Source organism: Aegilops tauschii, chromosome 3, assembly GCF_002575655.3.
Source record: "Aegilops tauschii subsp. strangulata cultivar AL8/78 chromosome 3, Aet v6.0, whole genome shotgun sequence".
In the NCBI taxonomy this organism is placed as follows: Eukaryota; Viridiplantae; Streptophyta; class Magnoliopsida; order Poales; family Poaceae; genus Aegilops; species Aegilops tauschii.
Genome location: NC_053037.3, coordinates 510,184,486 through 510,199,074, shown reverse-complemented (window position 1 = coordinate 510,199,074; position 14,589 = coordinate 510,184,486). Strand labels below are relative to the sequence as shown.

The 14,589-nt window shown below is 46.1% G+C and overlaps 1 protein-coding gene and 1 long non-coding RNA gene across 6 annotated transcripts; one reads left to right on the top strand and one right to left on the bottom strand.

Moving 5' to 3' along the window:
- Positions 1–3,766: 3,766 nt before the first annotated feature.
- LOC120976893 (uncharacterized) lies at positions 3,767–12,097 on the bottom strand. Its single transcript, XM_045235075.2, has 5 exons — positions 11,125–12,097; positions 10,779–11,025; positions 10,537–10,683; positions 10,320–10,451; positions 3,767–4,265 (listed from the first exon to the last, which is right to left on the bottom strand). Exons 1-5 carry the CDS (start codon positions 11,256–11,258, stop codon positions 4,083–4,085), a joined length of 843 nt encoding a protein of 280 aa, XP_045091010.1. The 5' UTR covers positions 11,259–12,097; the 3' UTR covers positions 3,767–4,082.
- On the top strand, positions 4,397–10,201 carry LOC109781213 (uncharacterized). Of its 5 annotated transcripts, none has more exons than XR_006672456.2 (5): positions 4,397–4,669; positions 7,009–7,109; positions 7,246–7,363; positions 7,984–8,064; positions 9,954–10,201. It is a non-coding gene; the product is annotated as an uncharacterized lncRNA (long non-coding RNA). The 5 variants fall into 5 exon arrangements; XR_012205479.1 differs by lacking the exon at positions 4,397–4,669 and adding an exon at positions 7,455–7,548 and having other exon boundaries at positions 4,676–7,109; XR_006672452.2 differs by lacking the exon at positions 7,009–7,109 and having other exon boundaries at positions 4,403–4,669.
- Positions 12,098–14,589: the final 2,492 nt, after the last annotated feature.

Genomic DNA, 14,589 nt, shown 5'->3' with positions numbered 1-14,589 from the left:
TATTAGGATGACCCTCAGGATAAAGTGGTTCCTGAGTCATTCTACCTCCTCTAGTCATTACTCTAACAACAAGATCATTCATATTATTATTCATTCATTAAGCAATTCTCTTTGAGATTTAGCAACTTGTTCTAATTGGGTTTGAACCATAGAAGCATGTTTTCTGACACCTCTAACATCATTAGTGATTCTAAATAACAAGTTACTCAAGTGAGCAATCATATCAGAATTGTATTTCAATTGCTTCATAACATTTGCATTGAAGTATTCTTGTTTTCTAATGTAGTTATCAAATTCATAAAGGCATTGACTAGGATGTTTATTGTAAGGGATGTCACCTTCATCAAACTTTAATAAAGAATTTACATCTACCACCAGTGGTGGTGGTGTGTCAAGTCCATGTATTTCTTCAATAGGAGGTAAAATTTTAACATCTTCAGCCTTAATACCTTTTTCCTTCATACATTTTTTTTGCCTCTTGCATATCTTCAGGACTGAGAAGTAAGATACCCCTCTTCTTCGGAGTGGGTTTAAGCGGTGGTTCAGGAAGAGTCCAATCATCATAATTCTTCAATATATTATTCAATAATTCATCAGCTTGTTCAACAGTTCGTTCCCTGAAAACACAACTATCTAGGAAGTCCCTAGAAGCATCGGTTAGTTCATTATAGAAGATATCATGTATTTTTATTTTTCTTAAGTGGATGATCAGGCAAAGCATTAAGCAATTGGAGAAGCCTCCCCTAAGCTTGTGGGAGACTCTCTTCTTTAATTTGCACCAAGTTAAATATTTCCTGTAAGGCAGCTTGTTTCTTATAAGAAGAAAAAAATCAGAGAAGTAATAAATCATATCCTCGGGACTGCACACACAACCAGGAGTAAGAGCATTGTACCATATCTTAGCATCACCCTTTAATGAGAACGGAAATAACTTGAGAATATAATAGTAGCGAATTTTCTCATCATGAGCAAAAAGGGTGGCTATATCATTCAACTTAGTAAGATGTGCCACAACAGTTTCATTTTCATAGCCATGGAAAGGATCAGATTCAACCAGAGTAATTAACTCTGGGTCAACAGAGAATTCATAATACTTATCAGTAATAAAGATAGGTGAAGTAGCAAACTTAGGATCACATTTCATTCTAGCATTCAAGGATTTCTCCTTCAGTTTGCATAATAATTTCTTAAGATCATATCTATCATTGCAAGCAAGAAAGTCTCTAGCTATCTCCCCATCCATAACATAACCTTCAGGTATCTTAGGCATTTAAATTCTAGAAGAGCTAGGTCTAATAGGTGTTTCAAGAATTTCAGTTTCAGGAGCTTCATCAGTTTCAGCATTCTCAATATCTTTAGTTCTAGCAAGTTGTTCATCAAGAAATTCACCTAATGGCACATTATCATCAAGCAAGGTACTAGCATCATCATGACTATCATTCATAGCAGAAGTAGCATCATCAATAACTTCTAACATATCAGGATTAATAGCATGTGGTGGTGTTGCAAGTCTACTCAAAACAGAGGATGAATCAAGTGCAGAGTGTGATGGCAGTTCCTTACCTCCCATCGTCCTAGAGGGAACGATCTTGGTTTTGGCATCCCTCAGATTCTTCATAGTGATAAATAGATAATAATTCCAAGTGACTCAACAAATATAGCTATGCTCCCCGGCAACGGCGCCAGAAAAAGGTCTTGATAACCCAGAAGTATAGGGGATCGCAATAGTTTTCGAGGGTAGAGTATTCAACCCAAATTTATAGATTCGACACAAGGGGAGCCAAAGAATATTTGTAAGTATTAGCAGTTGAGTTGTCAATTGAACCACACTTGGAGATTAAATATCTGCAGCAACGTGATCAGTAGCATAGTAATATGATAGTGCTGATAGCAGTGGTAACAGTAGCAATAGTAACAGTAACAGTAGTGATGTTTTTGTAGCAAGTGTAACAGTAACAACAACACTAGTAACTTAGCAAGAGCAATATGTGGAAAATTCGTAGGCATTGGATCGTTGCATTTGTTGGACTATATTCATCATATAATAGTCATAACCTAGGGCGATACGGCACTAGCTCCAGTTCATAAATATATTTGGGATAGAGAACCGGAACAAAGCATTAACACATAGTGAATACATGAACTCCTCAAACTACGGTCATCACCAGAAAGTATCCCGATTTTTGTCACCCCGGGTTATACGGATCATAACACGTAACAGGTGAATATGACTTGCAAGATCGGATCTATAACATAGATATAATGGTGAAAACATAAATGGTTCAGATCGGAAATCATGGCACTCAGGCCCTAAGTGACAAGCATTAAGCATGGCAAAGTCATAACAACATCAATCTCAGAACATAGTGGATACTAGGGATCAAGCCCTAACAAAACTAACTCGATTACACGATAAATCTCATCCAACTCCTGACTGGCCAGCGAGCCTACGAAGGAATTACTCACTCCCGGTGGGGAGCATCATGGAATTGGTGATGAAGGAGGGTTGGTGATGACGAAGACCGAAGATTCCCCTCTCCGGAGCCCCGAACGGGCTCCAGATCTGGCCTCTCGACGAAGAACGGGAGGTGGCGGCGGCTCCGTATCGCAAAACGCGATGAAACTTTCTCCCTGATTTTTTCTCCAAAAATAGGATTTTATAGCGTCGAAATTAGGTCAGTGGGCCACCAGGTTGGCACGACCCACCAGGGCACGCCTAGGGTGGCGCGCCCTGCTGTATCGTGCTCACCCAGGGCACCCCCTCCGGTGGTTCTTGGTCCCAGTATTTTTTATTTATTCTGAAATAAATCTCCAAAAAGTTTCGTTCCAATGCAAGAACTTTTATTTCTGCACAAAAACAACACCATGATAGTTCTGCTGAAAACAACGTCAGACCGGGTAGTTTCATTCAAATCATGCAAATTAAAGTCCAAAACAAAAGCAAAAACGTTAGGAAAAGTAGATATGACGGAGACGTATAAAGGGACCCAAACCACCCGCCACCCAGCACGCCACCATGGCCACAGCGAGCCACCGGAGCTCCATCTCTGTGGAAGGGTGCGTGGCCGCTTGCAGCCTCCAGAGCCATGGCCCTCGAGACCACACCTGATGCGGACGATGAGGTTCGTGCGGTCTCACCGGAAGTGACCCTCACGCAAGCACCAGAAGCAATGCCTCTCTATATCCGGGGAAACCTCGCGCCTTGAAGAGGATGGGGACGGGGAGGTGGGAGGGGGAAGGCAGGCGCGGACTCAACGCCTGCAGATCCCGGTCGTGATGGCGCCTCCAGAGTGTCCTCTTCGAAGGGGAGGACGGGACCCAGGACGCCCCTTGGCGGAGGCTGCACTCCGGCCGAGCGGCACCAGCGACCTTCGCCGCAGCGCCGTGACCGCCCATTGGCCGACGTGCGCCCGACGAAACCTCCTCAGCACCACGGCCGCCGGACAACTCGGAACATGAGGAGATCCCCAGCCCCGAGACCGTCGGCCGGTCTCCTGCTCTGCGGGAAGGAGCTGCAACAGAGTTCGGGCTGGAGCTCATGGCTGGAGGGGAGAGGGATGACGTCGCCGGAGTGGCCGACGGCAGAGGAAGGTGGACACAGGCGTCGGAGTGACGCACAACGCGCGCGGTCTCGAAAGGCGAGAGCTCAGCGCGAGAAGTGACCCTCCAACATGGAGAACCAAATTCAGATACAAGAGCTTGTGCAACAACCATCAGACCATGCCAACAAGCAACCAAACATCAGGAGAAAAAAGCAACCAAGGCAAATCCCCAAGCACATATAACATTGAATCGGATGACCCATATATGGTTCTGCCGTTGCGCTGTTAACTTATACTAGTATATATCTCCTACAAAGTGAGAAATAAAGGGTACGAATGAAACTGCAAACAGTGCACACTGGCGACATATCCTAATCGTCACGTGGCCAGATCACTACAAAACTTCGGGACAAACTGCAAACAGTGCACACCGGCGACATAGCTGATCGTCAGGTGGCCATATCATTACAAAACTTTGTTTCAAGGGGACAGTTTTGGTTTTCGCCGGCAAAGCAGTTCTTCGAAACTCTCTCGATCCATTCAGTCGTTCCTGCCGTGGCGACCAAAGCTGATAATGAAACGGATGAGCCGAAAGAAGCCGCCGCAGCTTGCGGCGCATGACTGACACCAGTTCTTGACCTTCCGTAGCCCCTTCCGCAGTGCAGGCACAGTCAACAGGAGAAACAGTACCACCCCACTCAAAACATTCAGAAGACTGCCCACCTGCGTAAAAATAAGAAAAAACCAGGAGTTAGACCAATTAGCAAAAACCAGGATAGGTAAATTGTCAATTTGTCATGGAACCCCTGCTGCCGCGCGTACAATTAGCAAAAAGGATCCTCCTAATACTACTACTTCTCTTTCCTTGTCCTTCACATCCAAACCCCTCTCGCTCATCTCCCTCTCCCTTGCCGACGATGGCGGCGGTCCAGATCTGCATCCTCTCCAGCAGCTCGCGTACGGCAAGCCGGTGGTGGGCTCCTCACCTACTCCCCTCTCAGGATTCAGGAGTACTGGCCGACGTGCTCCCTGCCTCGTCCCCCTCTCAGGATCCAGCAGTGGCTCGCCAGGAGCGCAAGCCGGTGGTGGGCATCTTGCCTCCTTCCCCTCTCAGGCTCAGAATCAAGGTATGATCTGGTGTTCCCACTCCCCTTGCCTCTCTTTCTTCTATGGATTTCTACGTAGTGGCACTTTCCATGTTGGTGTCCATCTAATCTACACCTTGATAATGTGCCCTTCAGAACTCCTTCTCCATGCATTAAATCCATCACAACTACTCCCTCGCTTTTCCTCAAAGTTATGGATATTGCTAAAGGGCAGATAGATCCCTTTTATATTAGAAAAAAAAATTACTGTTTTTTTTTAGAGGCTGCAGTTTTCTTGTTGAATGTCAATTGCTATTTCGTTGTCTATAATACATCATTAACACAGTTTGAACCTTGATATAGTAGGATACATGGTACTATGTTATATCACCACAATACCCACCAATATTGGACGAATCTTAGAATTTGTTGAAGACATCCAAACATGATCTGTTATGCCACATGTGTTATCAAGGATATGTGGACGAAAACATCAGCTGATATACAGTTTTCTTTACATGCTAACGCCATTTCGATTGGCATTGGTACATAAGTTATTGTGGATTCATGGTTTATATTACAGCGAATACTAATGTTAGGGCATTTTCAACGCCGTGCATCAAACCACCCGTAAACGCGGTCCGGGCACTTTGTGCCATCCAACGCCGTGCATCAAACGTCCACGGGCCGGCCCGCACGTCCGAAATCCTACAAACCAGACGCAAAGTGCGGTGAGGTTTGCGGTCGTCAGGACACCTGCCATGTAGATGTCCGACACCCACGGCCCACACAGAACTCTCTCTCTCGTTCCGCTTCTACCGCTAGTCCGCTCTTCGCGCCACATTCATGCCGGTTCTAGATTGGACTTTGACCGGCCATTGGCGCATGCCTGGCCAAACAACATGGCATTCACACTGGTGTAACGGTCAAGGCGCCTGCTCCAGCCTGCCGCTCACGCCACGTGTGCTTGCTCTCGGCGCCGCGGTAATGCCTGTTCAAAGCATACATGACCGGACAGGGCGGCTTCCTACCGCATTCAAGCGGACTGACCGTCCGTCCGCCTGGCACTCACGCAGTCGCGGTGAATTAGGTATGGCCAATGCATAGCCCCAGGGTGATGCCCCGTGTGCCATGTAGGATCGGATGTCAGGAAAAGTAGGTTTGGATGGGGAAGCGGGATCCTCTGCAGGAGGCGGATGCTTGAGGAGAAAAAGTGTGGTTTGGTGTAAAAAGCTAAAAAGTTGAAGTGGAGAGTAGAGATGCATGTGTACTAAAGTCTCTATTTCTTTTCGTTGATGAGGCCCACTAGTAGTAGCTTGTGTTTGGGAGAAAAAATCAATGTAGTTGCCTCAACCTACTTTTTCTCATGGGGCATATGCATCCATATGCCACCATTGTACATGCCCTTAGAGGTCGTCGCTACGCCTGCCTGACGCATTCAAGTCGTCGTCGCCTGCCTAGACGCCCGCTATTTAAAGAGCGCAGACCACGACACAAACCCGCACCACCTCCGAGCCCCATCACACTCCATCTTACCTCAGCTGGCGCACCACCTCTTCCTCTGAGCCTCATCTCCTTCTTCGACCTCCAGACCAATGGCCGAGCCCAGTCGTGGGTGGTTGAAGACCCTTTCGCCGCGACGCCGCCATGATGTCGGCGCCCGCATTATGACGGGCGAGCCACCGAGCTTCTTCTTCGGAGGAGAGCTCGGACGATGTGGCCATGGAGGACGCAGAGTAGCGTCGGCTGCCAGGTTCACCTTGTAGTAGGTGGAGGCACAATACAACTCTATCATGGCGGAGGCGGAGCTGGAGGAGCAGGCGACGCTGGTCTCCGTGTTTTGGATGTTGCAGGAGCGGTACAACCTGCAAATCCTTGAGCGCCACCAGCTTGTGGAGGGCTAGATCATCGGCGAGCAGGCGAGCGAGGAGGCCATCACGATCATGCTCGTAGAGAATCCGGGGACCATGGATGAGCAGCGAGCATTGTACGATTCCATGCGCGGCGCATGTGCCATTTTGCCGTTTGAGGAGATTGCGGCGGAGGCGGAGCGCGACCGCCTGTTTGAGGAGATTGTGGCGGAGGCGGATGCGAACACTGCCAACGTTGGTAGCTCCGCGTCGTTCGTGTCGGGTCGCAAGGACCACGAGGCTGGACCGTCCACGGCCAGGCGGTAGACTCCGACTAGTAGGACGTGGAGACGGACGTGCCCTCATCTGGCACAAAGTAGGACGTGGAACACAAACATGCCCACGACCAGCAAAGAGTAGGCTAGGGTCGGTTTATTTTTTTCCCATGTTATAAAAAATCCTAAATACTAATGAAAATTCCGTGTCCGCTTTTGTTTGGTGCACCGGGTTGGATGGTCGGCTCCCCTAAAGCTGTCAGCGGTCCACGCCCGGGCGTGTCCACGTACATTTGGTATGTACATTTTGAATTTTTGATGTATGGCATTGGGGATGCCCTTATCTTTAACATAATGGTAAGTTTTGTATTTTTGTCAAAATCAGTAACAGAAGAGTCTAGATAAGTTTGCCGTTCATAGCTAGCTAAGAGTAAATGTTGTATCTTATTTTCTGTTTTCTCAGTGTCCTTGTTCTTCCCCCTTTTGAACACAGGCTCTACGCCCTCCTCTCACTGCACCAAATCCAAAGATATGAATGATCTTCCACCAGCTTGTGGCTTGGCTTATGATATGACTTACAATGGAGTGGAGGCACTCGTTTCTCTTTTGAAGTGTGTATGCAACTTTAATTTAGTACTCCCTCTGTTCCAATTATTTTACAATGGAGTATATTATTTTATTTTATTTCATCTGTTTGAATAGGCACCAACTGTGAAGGTCATGTACCATTTCATGTATTATCTTAGATAAATAGTCATCCACACCTCCAACAACCAATCAATAGCAGAACATACTGGTATGCACAAAAATTCAACATAATTTTTTAGTTTTATGCATGTTAAGATGATATCATACCGCCATGTATATGCACTAACTGTGTTTGTTTGTATTACTACCTCTGTAAACTAATATAAGATCGTTTAGATAGTGCGTGTTTCGAATGTCAGTTGCTAAATAGTATATTTTCTTCCACATTGAGCCCACAGGATTTGGACGCCAAGATACTTATATAAAGCTGACTGCTTGATGTAGTGCCCTTTTCTATTATAAATGACTAGTTGAGCAATGCATGCAAATGATTACATGATATATCGATTAGTTAAGCAATGCGTGCAAATGATTACATGATATATCGATAATAAGTTTAGCAACATCTATTTTACCATGTTCATGTGTAGGCTTACTGCAAATGAAATCATACTATGCATCTGACATTCTATCTTGTTGATAGATCGGAGGAGGCAGTTTGAGGATCTACAAAACTGATGTTCAACAAAGGATTTTTTAGATCATCGGTATCTCACCTGAACAGGTTTGACTATATTTTTCAGACTCGCGCTTTGATTTTAATTTACTCTTGTCGTGTTGTCGAGCATGCATATTCCAATCTCCTGTTTCTTGCGTAGACTAGTCCATCAGATTTTTATTGTCAGATAAAAAAATGTTTGTTTTAGGCAGCTCCAGATAACTAATTTAATGCCACGCCGATGAAGTTCATCAACCGAGTCTTTAAAATTAGGATAGAGATATACAGAGACTTCCAGGTTCTGGAATGGATAGTTAGACAGCTAGTGGCACTATCACCAATGATTCACAAGCTTATAAGATGAGCAAAAATTATATGTGACATCAGTGTAGGGAGTTACCATATGTGACCTTCAACCACGTGGCTTTCCATGTATTATGGTGCTTTAGCTTAAATTTGTTGCTGTACACTCCGCTTTAACGTGCTTCTATGTTTCATTACGCTGTTTTTTCTCTAAAAAAGAGCAACCGTCTGAAGCAATCTACTTTTCTCAAGAAGTGGTGGAATCTTATCCCTTGATATATCCATAGCGTTAGGCAATTTCTTCATTCTAAGGTGTTTTAAACTTGGACGCGTCTAGCCAGCGCCCAGCCGCCCAGTATGATTAGTGAGCGGCCGGTTATTTCAGGAAATTTTTTGTCTCCTTCCCTAATCAGGAAATCTTTCTCATCTAATCCATTTTCCCGCGACGTATTAAATAGCAACACAGTCATATCTTTCGGTGCATGCACTTTGTTCTCCTATGCATTTATTTGTGGTTTCAGAATTTTAAAAAGGCATAACTTTTAATCCGCACATCAGAATTGCGATCTGTTTTCACCGTTGGAATCTTCGCGACATGCTCTTCAAAACTAGATCCCGCATGGGTATGTTTCGACGAACTAATCTTCCTGCCAACTAAACATCAATATGTGTGCAACTAGACTACATGCCGCGCCAACTGAGCATATGTGTATGCCAATAGTCTTTCTGTCAACTAAACATCAATAACTGTGCAACTAGACTACATTCCCGCGCCAACTGAGCATATGTGTGTGCCAATAGTCCTGCCAACTAAACATCAATGTGTGTGCAACTAGACTATATTGCCGCGTCAACTGAGCATATATATGTGTAACTAGTCCTGTCAACTAAATATCAATGTGTGTGCAACTAGACTACATTGCCGCGTCAATTGCACATATGTGTGCGCAACTAGTGTCCTGCCAACTAAACATCAATATGTGTGCAACTAGACTAAATTACAAGCCAACTGAGCATATGTGTGTGCAACTAGTCCTTCTGGCAACTAAACATCAATGTGTGTGCAACTAGACTACATTATAAGCCAATTAAAACATCAATGTGTGTACAACTAGAATAAATTACAAGCCAACTGATTTTAAAAAAAGTTGCACCATGTACTACTAAAGTTGCACAATGTAGTATTTTAGTTGCACCATATAGCACCAAAGTTGGCATCAAAAAAAATTTCGCCGAAACATATCCATGCGGGATCTAGTTTTAAAGATCTCGTCGTGATGAATCCAACGGTGAAAACGGGACTGAATTCCGACGTGTGGTTTAAAAGATACGGCTTTAAAAGAATTTGAAATCCCGAAATAAAAGTACGTGGATCTGTTTTCTCTAACTGATGGGACTAGTGTGAACACATTTAATGCCAGCACCAACATGCGCTAGGAGACAAAAAAAATACACATGCATGTGTGTGACAGAGCGGCCGCTCGAGACGCCCAAATAGCACGCACGCACTTTTTAGTTTTTAGGTTTAAACTTTTAATAGAGTAACACTCACATGATATTGTGCATTACCTTGATATTTTTTAATTTTGCTTTTACTTATTAGAACTAGAATATCAAATAGAAATATCATATTGGTCGTAGTCTTATTGCAGGAGGTGTTGCCTATGGGTTAAAGATCAGATTGTGAATGTGATAATTTTCCCAAAGACCCGCTCAATGTTGGCTCACCAAAGCACCGTCCCTATGGAACCCGAGCAATTGAAAACTCACCTTCTATTGTAATCGTGCCCGAAAACTACCCATGTGAATACAGTTTTCTAAGTACTCCCTCCGTTCTAAATATTTGTCTTTCTAAAGATTTCAACAAGTGAATACATACGAAGCAAAATGAGTGAATCTATACTCTAAAATATGTATATATACATCCGTATATGTTAGTCCATTTGAAATCTATAAAAAGACAAATATTTAGGAACGGAGGGAGTAGCATTTTGGAGTACATGAGAATGAGGACTTACCGATAGAAATGACCCAAACAATCCAAGAAAATGGGCATACATCACAAAAAACATGGAATCGAAGGTGTTCAGCATGGACATAGACACTGTATATGCCAGGGTATCATCGTCAGGGAATCCCTTACCAGTCAGCTGCAAAAAGAATTTTTTTTGGATTTGTAAGCGTTGAGTTAATTTGCATAGAAATATAGGAGTAGTTATTTGGATAATAACTTACAATAGGAATCACAGTGAGTGCATTCAGGACAAGAACCACAGTAATCCCTAACCCATTTATGATGAGCCCAGTGCCTTGATAGTCAACAAAGATACCACCCAATACCACCAGTAAACCGCCAAGAAAGAAAAGTAAGATAAGACACATCTGCAAATTAAGTCTCTTAGCAATTGTTAACTAGAACTCAATGGAGAAAATCTATTAATTAGCTAACCGAAATGTGTGCGAAAACTATTTCTTACCAACTCGCGGCCAAAATGGCTCTTTTTCATTACCACACGGTGGGTCAGGAGCATGAGAGAATAAACAGCAGCAGTAACCAATCCAACCACACTCACAAACACAACATCACGGTGTTGATCTTCATTTTTGTTCACAAAAAGAACATGAGAAAGCACCAAGAAATTCATAACAGCACTAGTCACGGAGGATTTAATACTGAAGAATTTGTCCACTTGCTTCCAATCGGTTGAAAGGATCACCACAAAACTGCAATGAGAACAAATCCTTGAAATCAGAATTCCCAGGTTACTTTCGAATGAAAGACAGGGCTCACACTCTCTGATGTACAGTTTATATATAACTTACAATGGGGCAATATCAGCCAGAATGGATCCCAAATTGATTATCACTCCGACGCGCCCCAGCTCAGCCAGCGCTGGAGGAGCCAACTGCACACCTAGGCCTCTAGCCATCTGCATTTGAGCAAGAGAACGTAACATGAGAACAGTTACAGATAGACTACTGCATCCAAACGCGGGCCTCTCCTGCCAACCATCGTTCTCGGTAGCTCCACACTCGCAAGCAGGCCGGCGCGCTGACGAAGGGCGCTCCCGGTTGCAAATCCTACATGCGCAGGTGCAAAGGTCACTGCTTGATGGTGCGCGCGGGGACGCCCGTGACGCCACGGCGTTCCAGCGGCCAGCGCGTGGCGTCGTGCAGGGCCTGGCCGGGCCGGACCAGCCGGCGAGCCGTCGCTACGCCATCTTGCGCGGGGCGCGACCTCGGGCTCGACCTGGGGCGCCTCGATCCCGGCCTCGACATGCGCCGGAGGCAATGCTGCGCGCGCGTGTATCACCGGCGTCGGCACCCGCGGATCCCCTCCCTTCTCCCTCCTAGTCCTAGCGCAATACTCTCTAGCTACTCGACCCCGACCATCGCCGACCGGCGACGACCTCACCGACGAGGGTCGTCGTGCTCAACAACCCCGTGAACGGGAGTGAAGGTCGCGCCCATCTCCTCGATCCCCTCGTGCTGTACTCTCGCTCGACCCCCTCGCTAGGTGTGCCATGTACCTGCGAGGGGCGTGTGCTCCCGCCGCCACCTCGCCGCCTCCTCGTAGCGGTGGGGAACAGGACATACCTGCTCCGGTGAAGCCGCTGCCTCCGGTGGTGGGCGGTGCCGCCGGCCGCTGCTCCGAGAAAGGTTTAGGGGTGGGGTTTCATATGCGTGGGTTGCTAGCTTGGCTTTATGACACTGCACAGCTGTTAGCTCTACACGCAGCCGGCGGTGGCAAATTTGACAATTTTGACCTGTGAATGAAATCATTTCATAAAATGAACTGTCCCTAAAAATATTTCACTCAGTTGACCTTTTTGAGTGGCGCCCGCCACGAAGACGCCATACTACACTATGCAGCGCCTGACTGACAGGCACTGCACGCCTGGCCAGCATCGCACCCGGGTGATTCAAAAATTACTAAGTCAGTGTGCAACGCCTGAGATCTAGGCGCCAAACTATACAGTGTGGCGCCTAGCTCTTAGGCGCTGCACATTGATTTAGTGGCAGTCCGGGGTGCGATGCTGGCTAGGCGTGTAGCACCTGTCAGTCAGGCGTTGCAAAGTGTAGTGTGGCGTCTTCGTGTCGGGCGCCACTCAAAAAGGCCCCAACTGAGTGAATTTTTTTAAAGACAGTTCATTTTGTGAACAGGTCAAAATTGTCAAATTTGCCGCTGGCGGTTTGAAACAAACCCTCCGCTCAAGGCAAACGACAAATGTACCTTTAAATATTATACTTGAAAGAACATGCGGTGCCTTCATGTTTGGTTTTGGTAATTGATGACAATCTCTATGGACTAATGGTTGCCTTGAGTTATATTTGAAGGTTTTGTCCATAGGCTTTTCTTGGAGTACATTTGTTGATTTCAAGAAGAGTTTGTGATGACCAAGGTGCTATTCTAGGAATTACCTAAAGATTGGTCTTGTGAGAGGTTGATCAAGACTAAGTAAAAGAGTGAATCAAGTTGATCAACGCACAAAGCGTAGAAGATGTACCGAGAGGGATCAAGCGATCCCATGGTATGGTAAGCATTGTCAATTACGCTTTGTGTACTAACCCATGATCTTCGTGAGAGTCTTTGTGGGGTTAGGTTGCGGTGTGCAAGTTCAAGGAAGCATCACGAAGAGATCAAATGCTTGAAGCTTGTCGTCCATTGTGGTGACAATGGAATTGTGAAGATGTGCGGAAGAGTGGCACACCCATAGTGGAGTATGGGGGAGCAATCAACTAGTCTTCTTCGAGCCAACGCATTCAAGAAAGGTGGTCCAACTTAATGGAGTCAAGATCGTCTTCATCTAGCTCAAGTGGACCATGTGCAAGGCAAAGGTTTGCCCTTGACAGGTTTTCTATTTTACCGGTCTCATGATGATAATTGGGAGACCGGGTTATAGGATCGATTGCCATACTATCAAGGGGGGCTCTCGATGAGTAGCTTGATCGTATCATTCGTAGAGAGTTCAAACCATTGCATCCTTGCATCATCTTTCTTGGTTCTTGTTTGCTTCTCTTTGTGAGTTTTGGAGCTTTTGGTCATCGTGTTGACAAGCTCGAGTTCATCGAAAACGGAGTTCACTTGCATCTTCTATGATGTTTTCGATGTTGTAGGTTATGCCGGTTCTTCTCTGTTGGAGGTTTCACTCCTCTATGTGTTAGGCATACCTCCCCTGCCTCTTCTTACTATAACCAGTCGCTGTTTTGATACTACTCGTTGTCTTGTATCCAACAAGCTTGAGTTTGCTCAATTCGGAGCTCATTTGCAGAAGTTATGGCGGTTCTGGTTTTATTGGATCCATCTGTTGTCTTTAGCTGCGTTTTGAAAGCATCCTATGTTTTCCTTGTCTATGCAAATATTGCTCTTGTTTGCCGAACTAGGGGGTGCGGTAGTACTGCTCGTTAGAGCGGTAGTACCGCAGGACCTTGCGGTAGTACCGCCCGCTGGTGCGGTAGTACCGCAAGGACCCACGGTAGTACCGCTTCTAGTAAGCGGTAGTACCGTGGTCCCTGCTTAGTTCCGCAGGTACGCGGCAGTAAGGGGCGGATGTAATTTTTTACATCCGCGCCTCGCGCGGTAGTACCGCGGCTGGCTTACGGTACTACCGCGTCGGGTTTTTGCATCGACTCCAACTCTGCGGAAGTAGCCACGGATGTAATTTTTTATATCCGTGCCTTCCCATCCCTGGACAGCTCCTGCCTTACGGTAGTACCGCAAGGGGGAGCGGTAGTACCGCGCCAGCAGTACTACCGCCCTCTGCCTTAGTGCATGTGTGGCTGTTCTGGTCTCTGTTGCGTGGGCGGTAGTACCGCGGGGCTCTGCGGTAGTACCGCGTGCCCCTGCGGTAGTACCGCGCCTCAGGTGCGGTAGTACCGCGCCTCAGGTGCGGTAGTACCGCGTGCCCCTGCGGTAGTACCGCGCCTCAGGTGCGGTAGTACCGCGCTGCGCAGGCTGAGTTGGTGGATAACGGTTGGATTTCCCCCCTCCTATAAAAAGGGGTCTTCTTCCCCAATGAACCTTATCCTTTGAGCTCGTGTTCTTCCCCCATTGTTGACCTTCTTCGAGCTTGCTAACTCTCAACCCCTCCATGGATTCTTGCTAGTTTTTGAGGGAAAAGAGAGAGGAGATCTAGATCCACATTTCCACCAATCACTTTCTCCTCTATGTGAAGGGAACCCCTTGGATCTAGATCTTGGAGTTCTTGGTGTTCTCCTTCTTGTTCTTCCTCTCATTTTCCTCCCTAGCATTAGTTGCTTCGGTGGGATTTGAGAGAGAAGGACTTG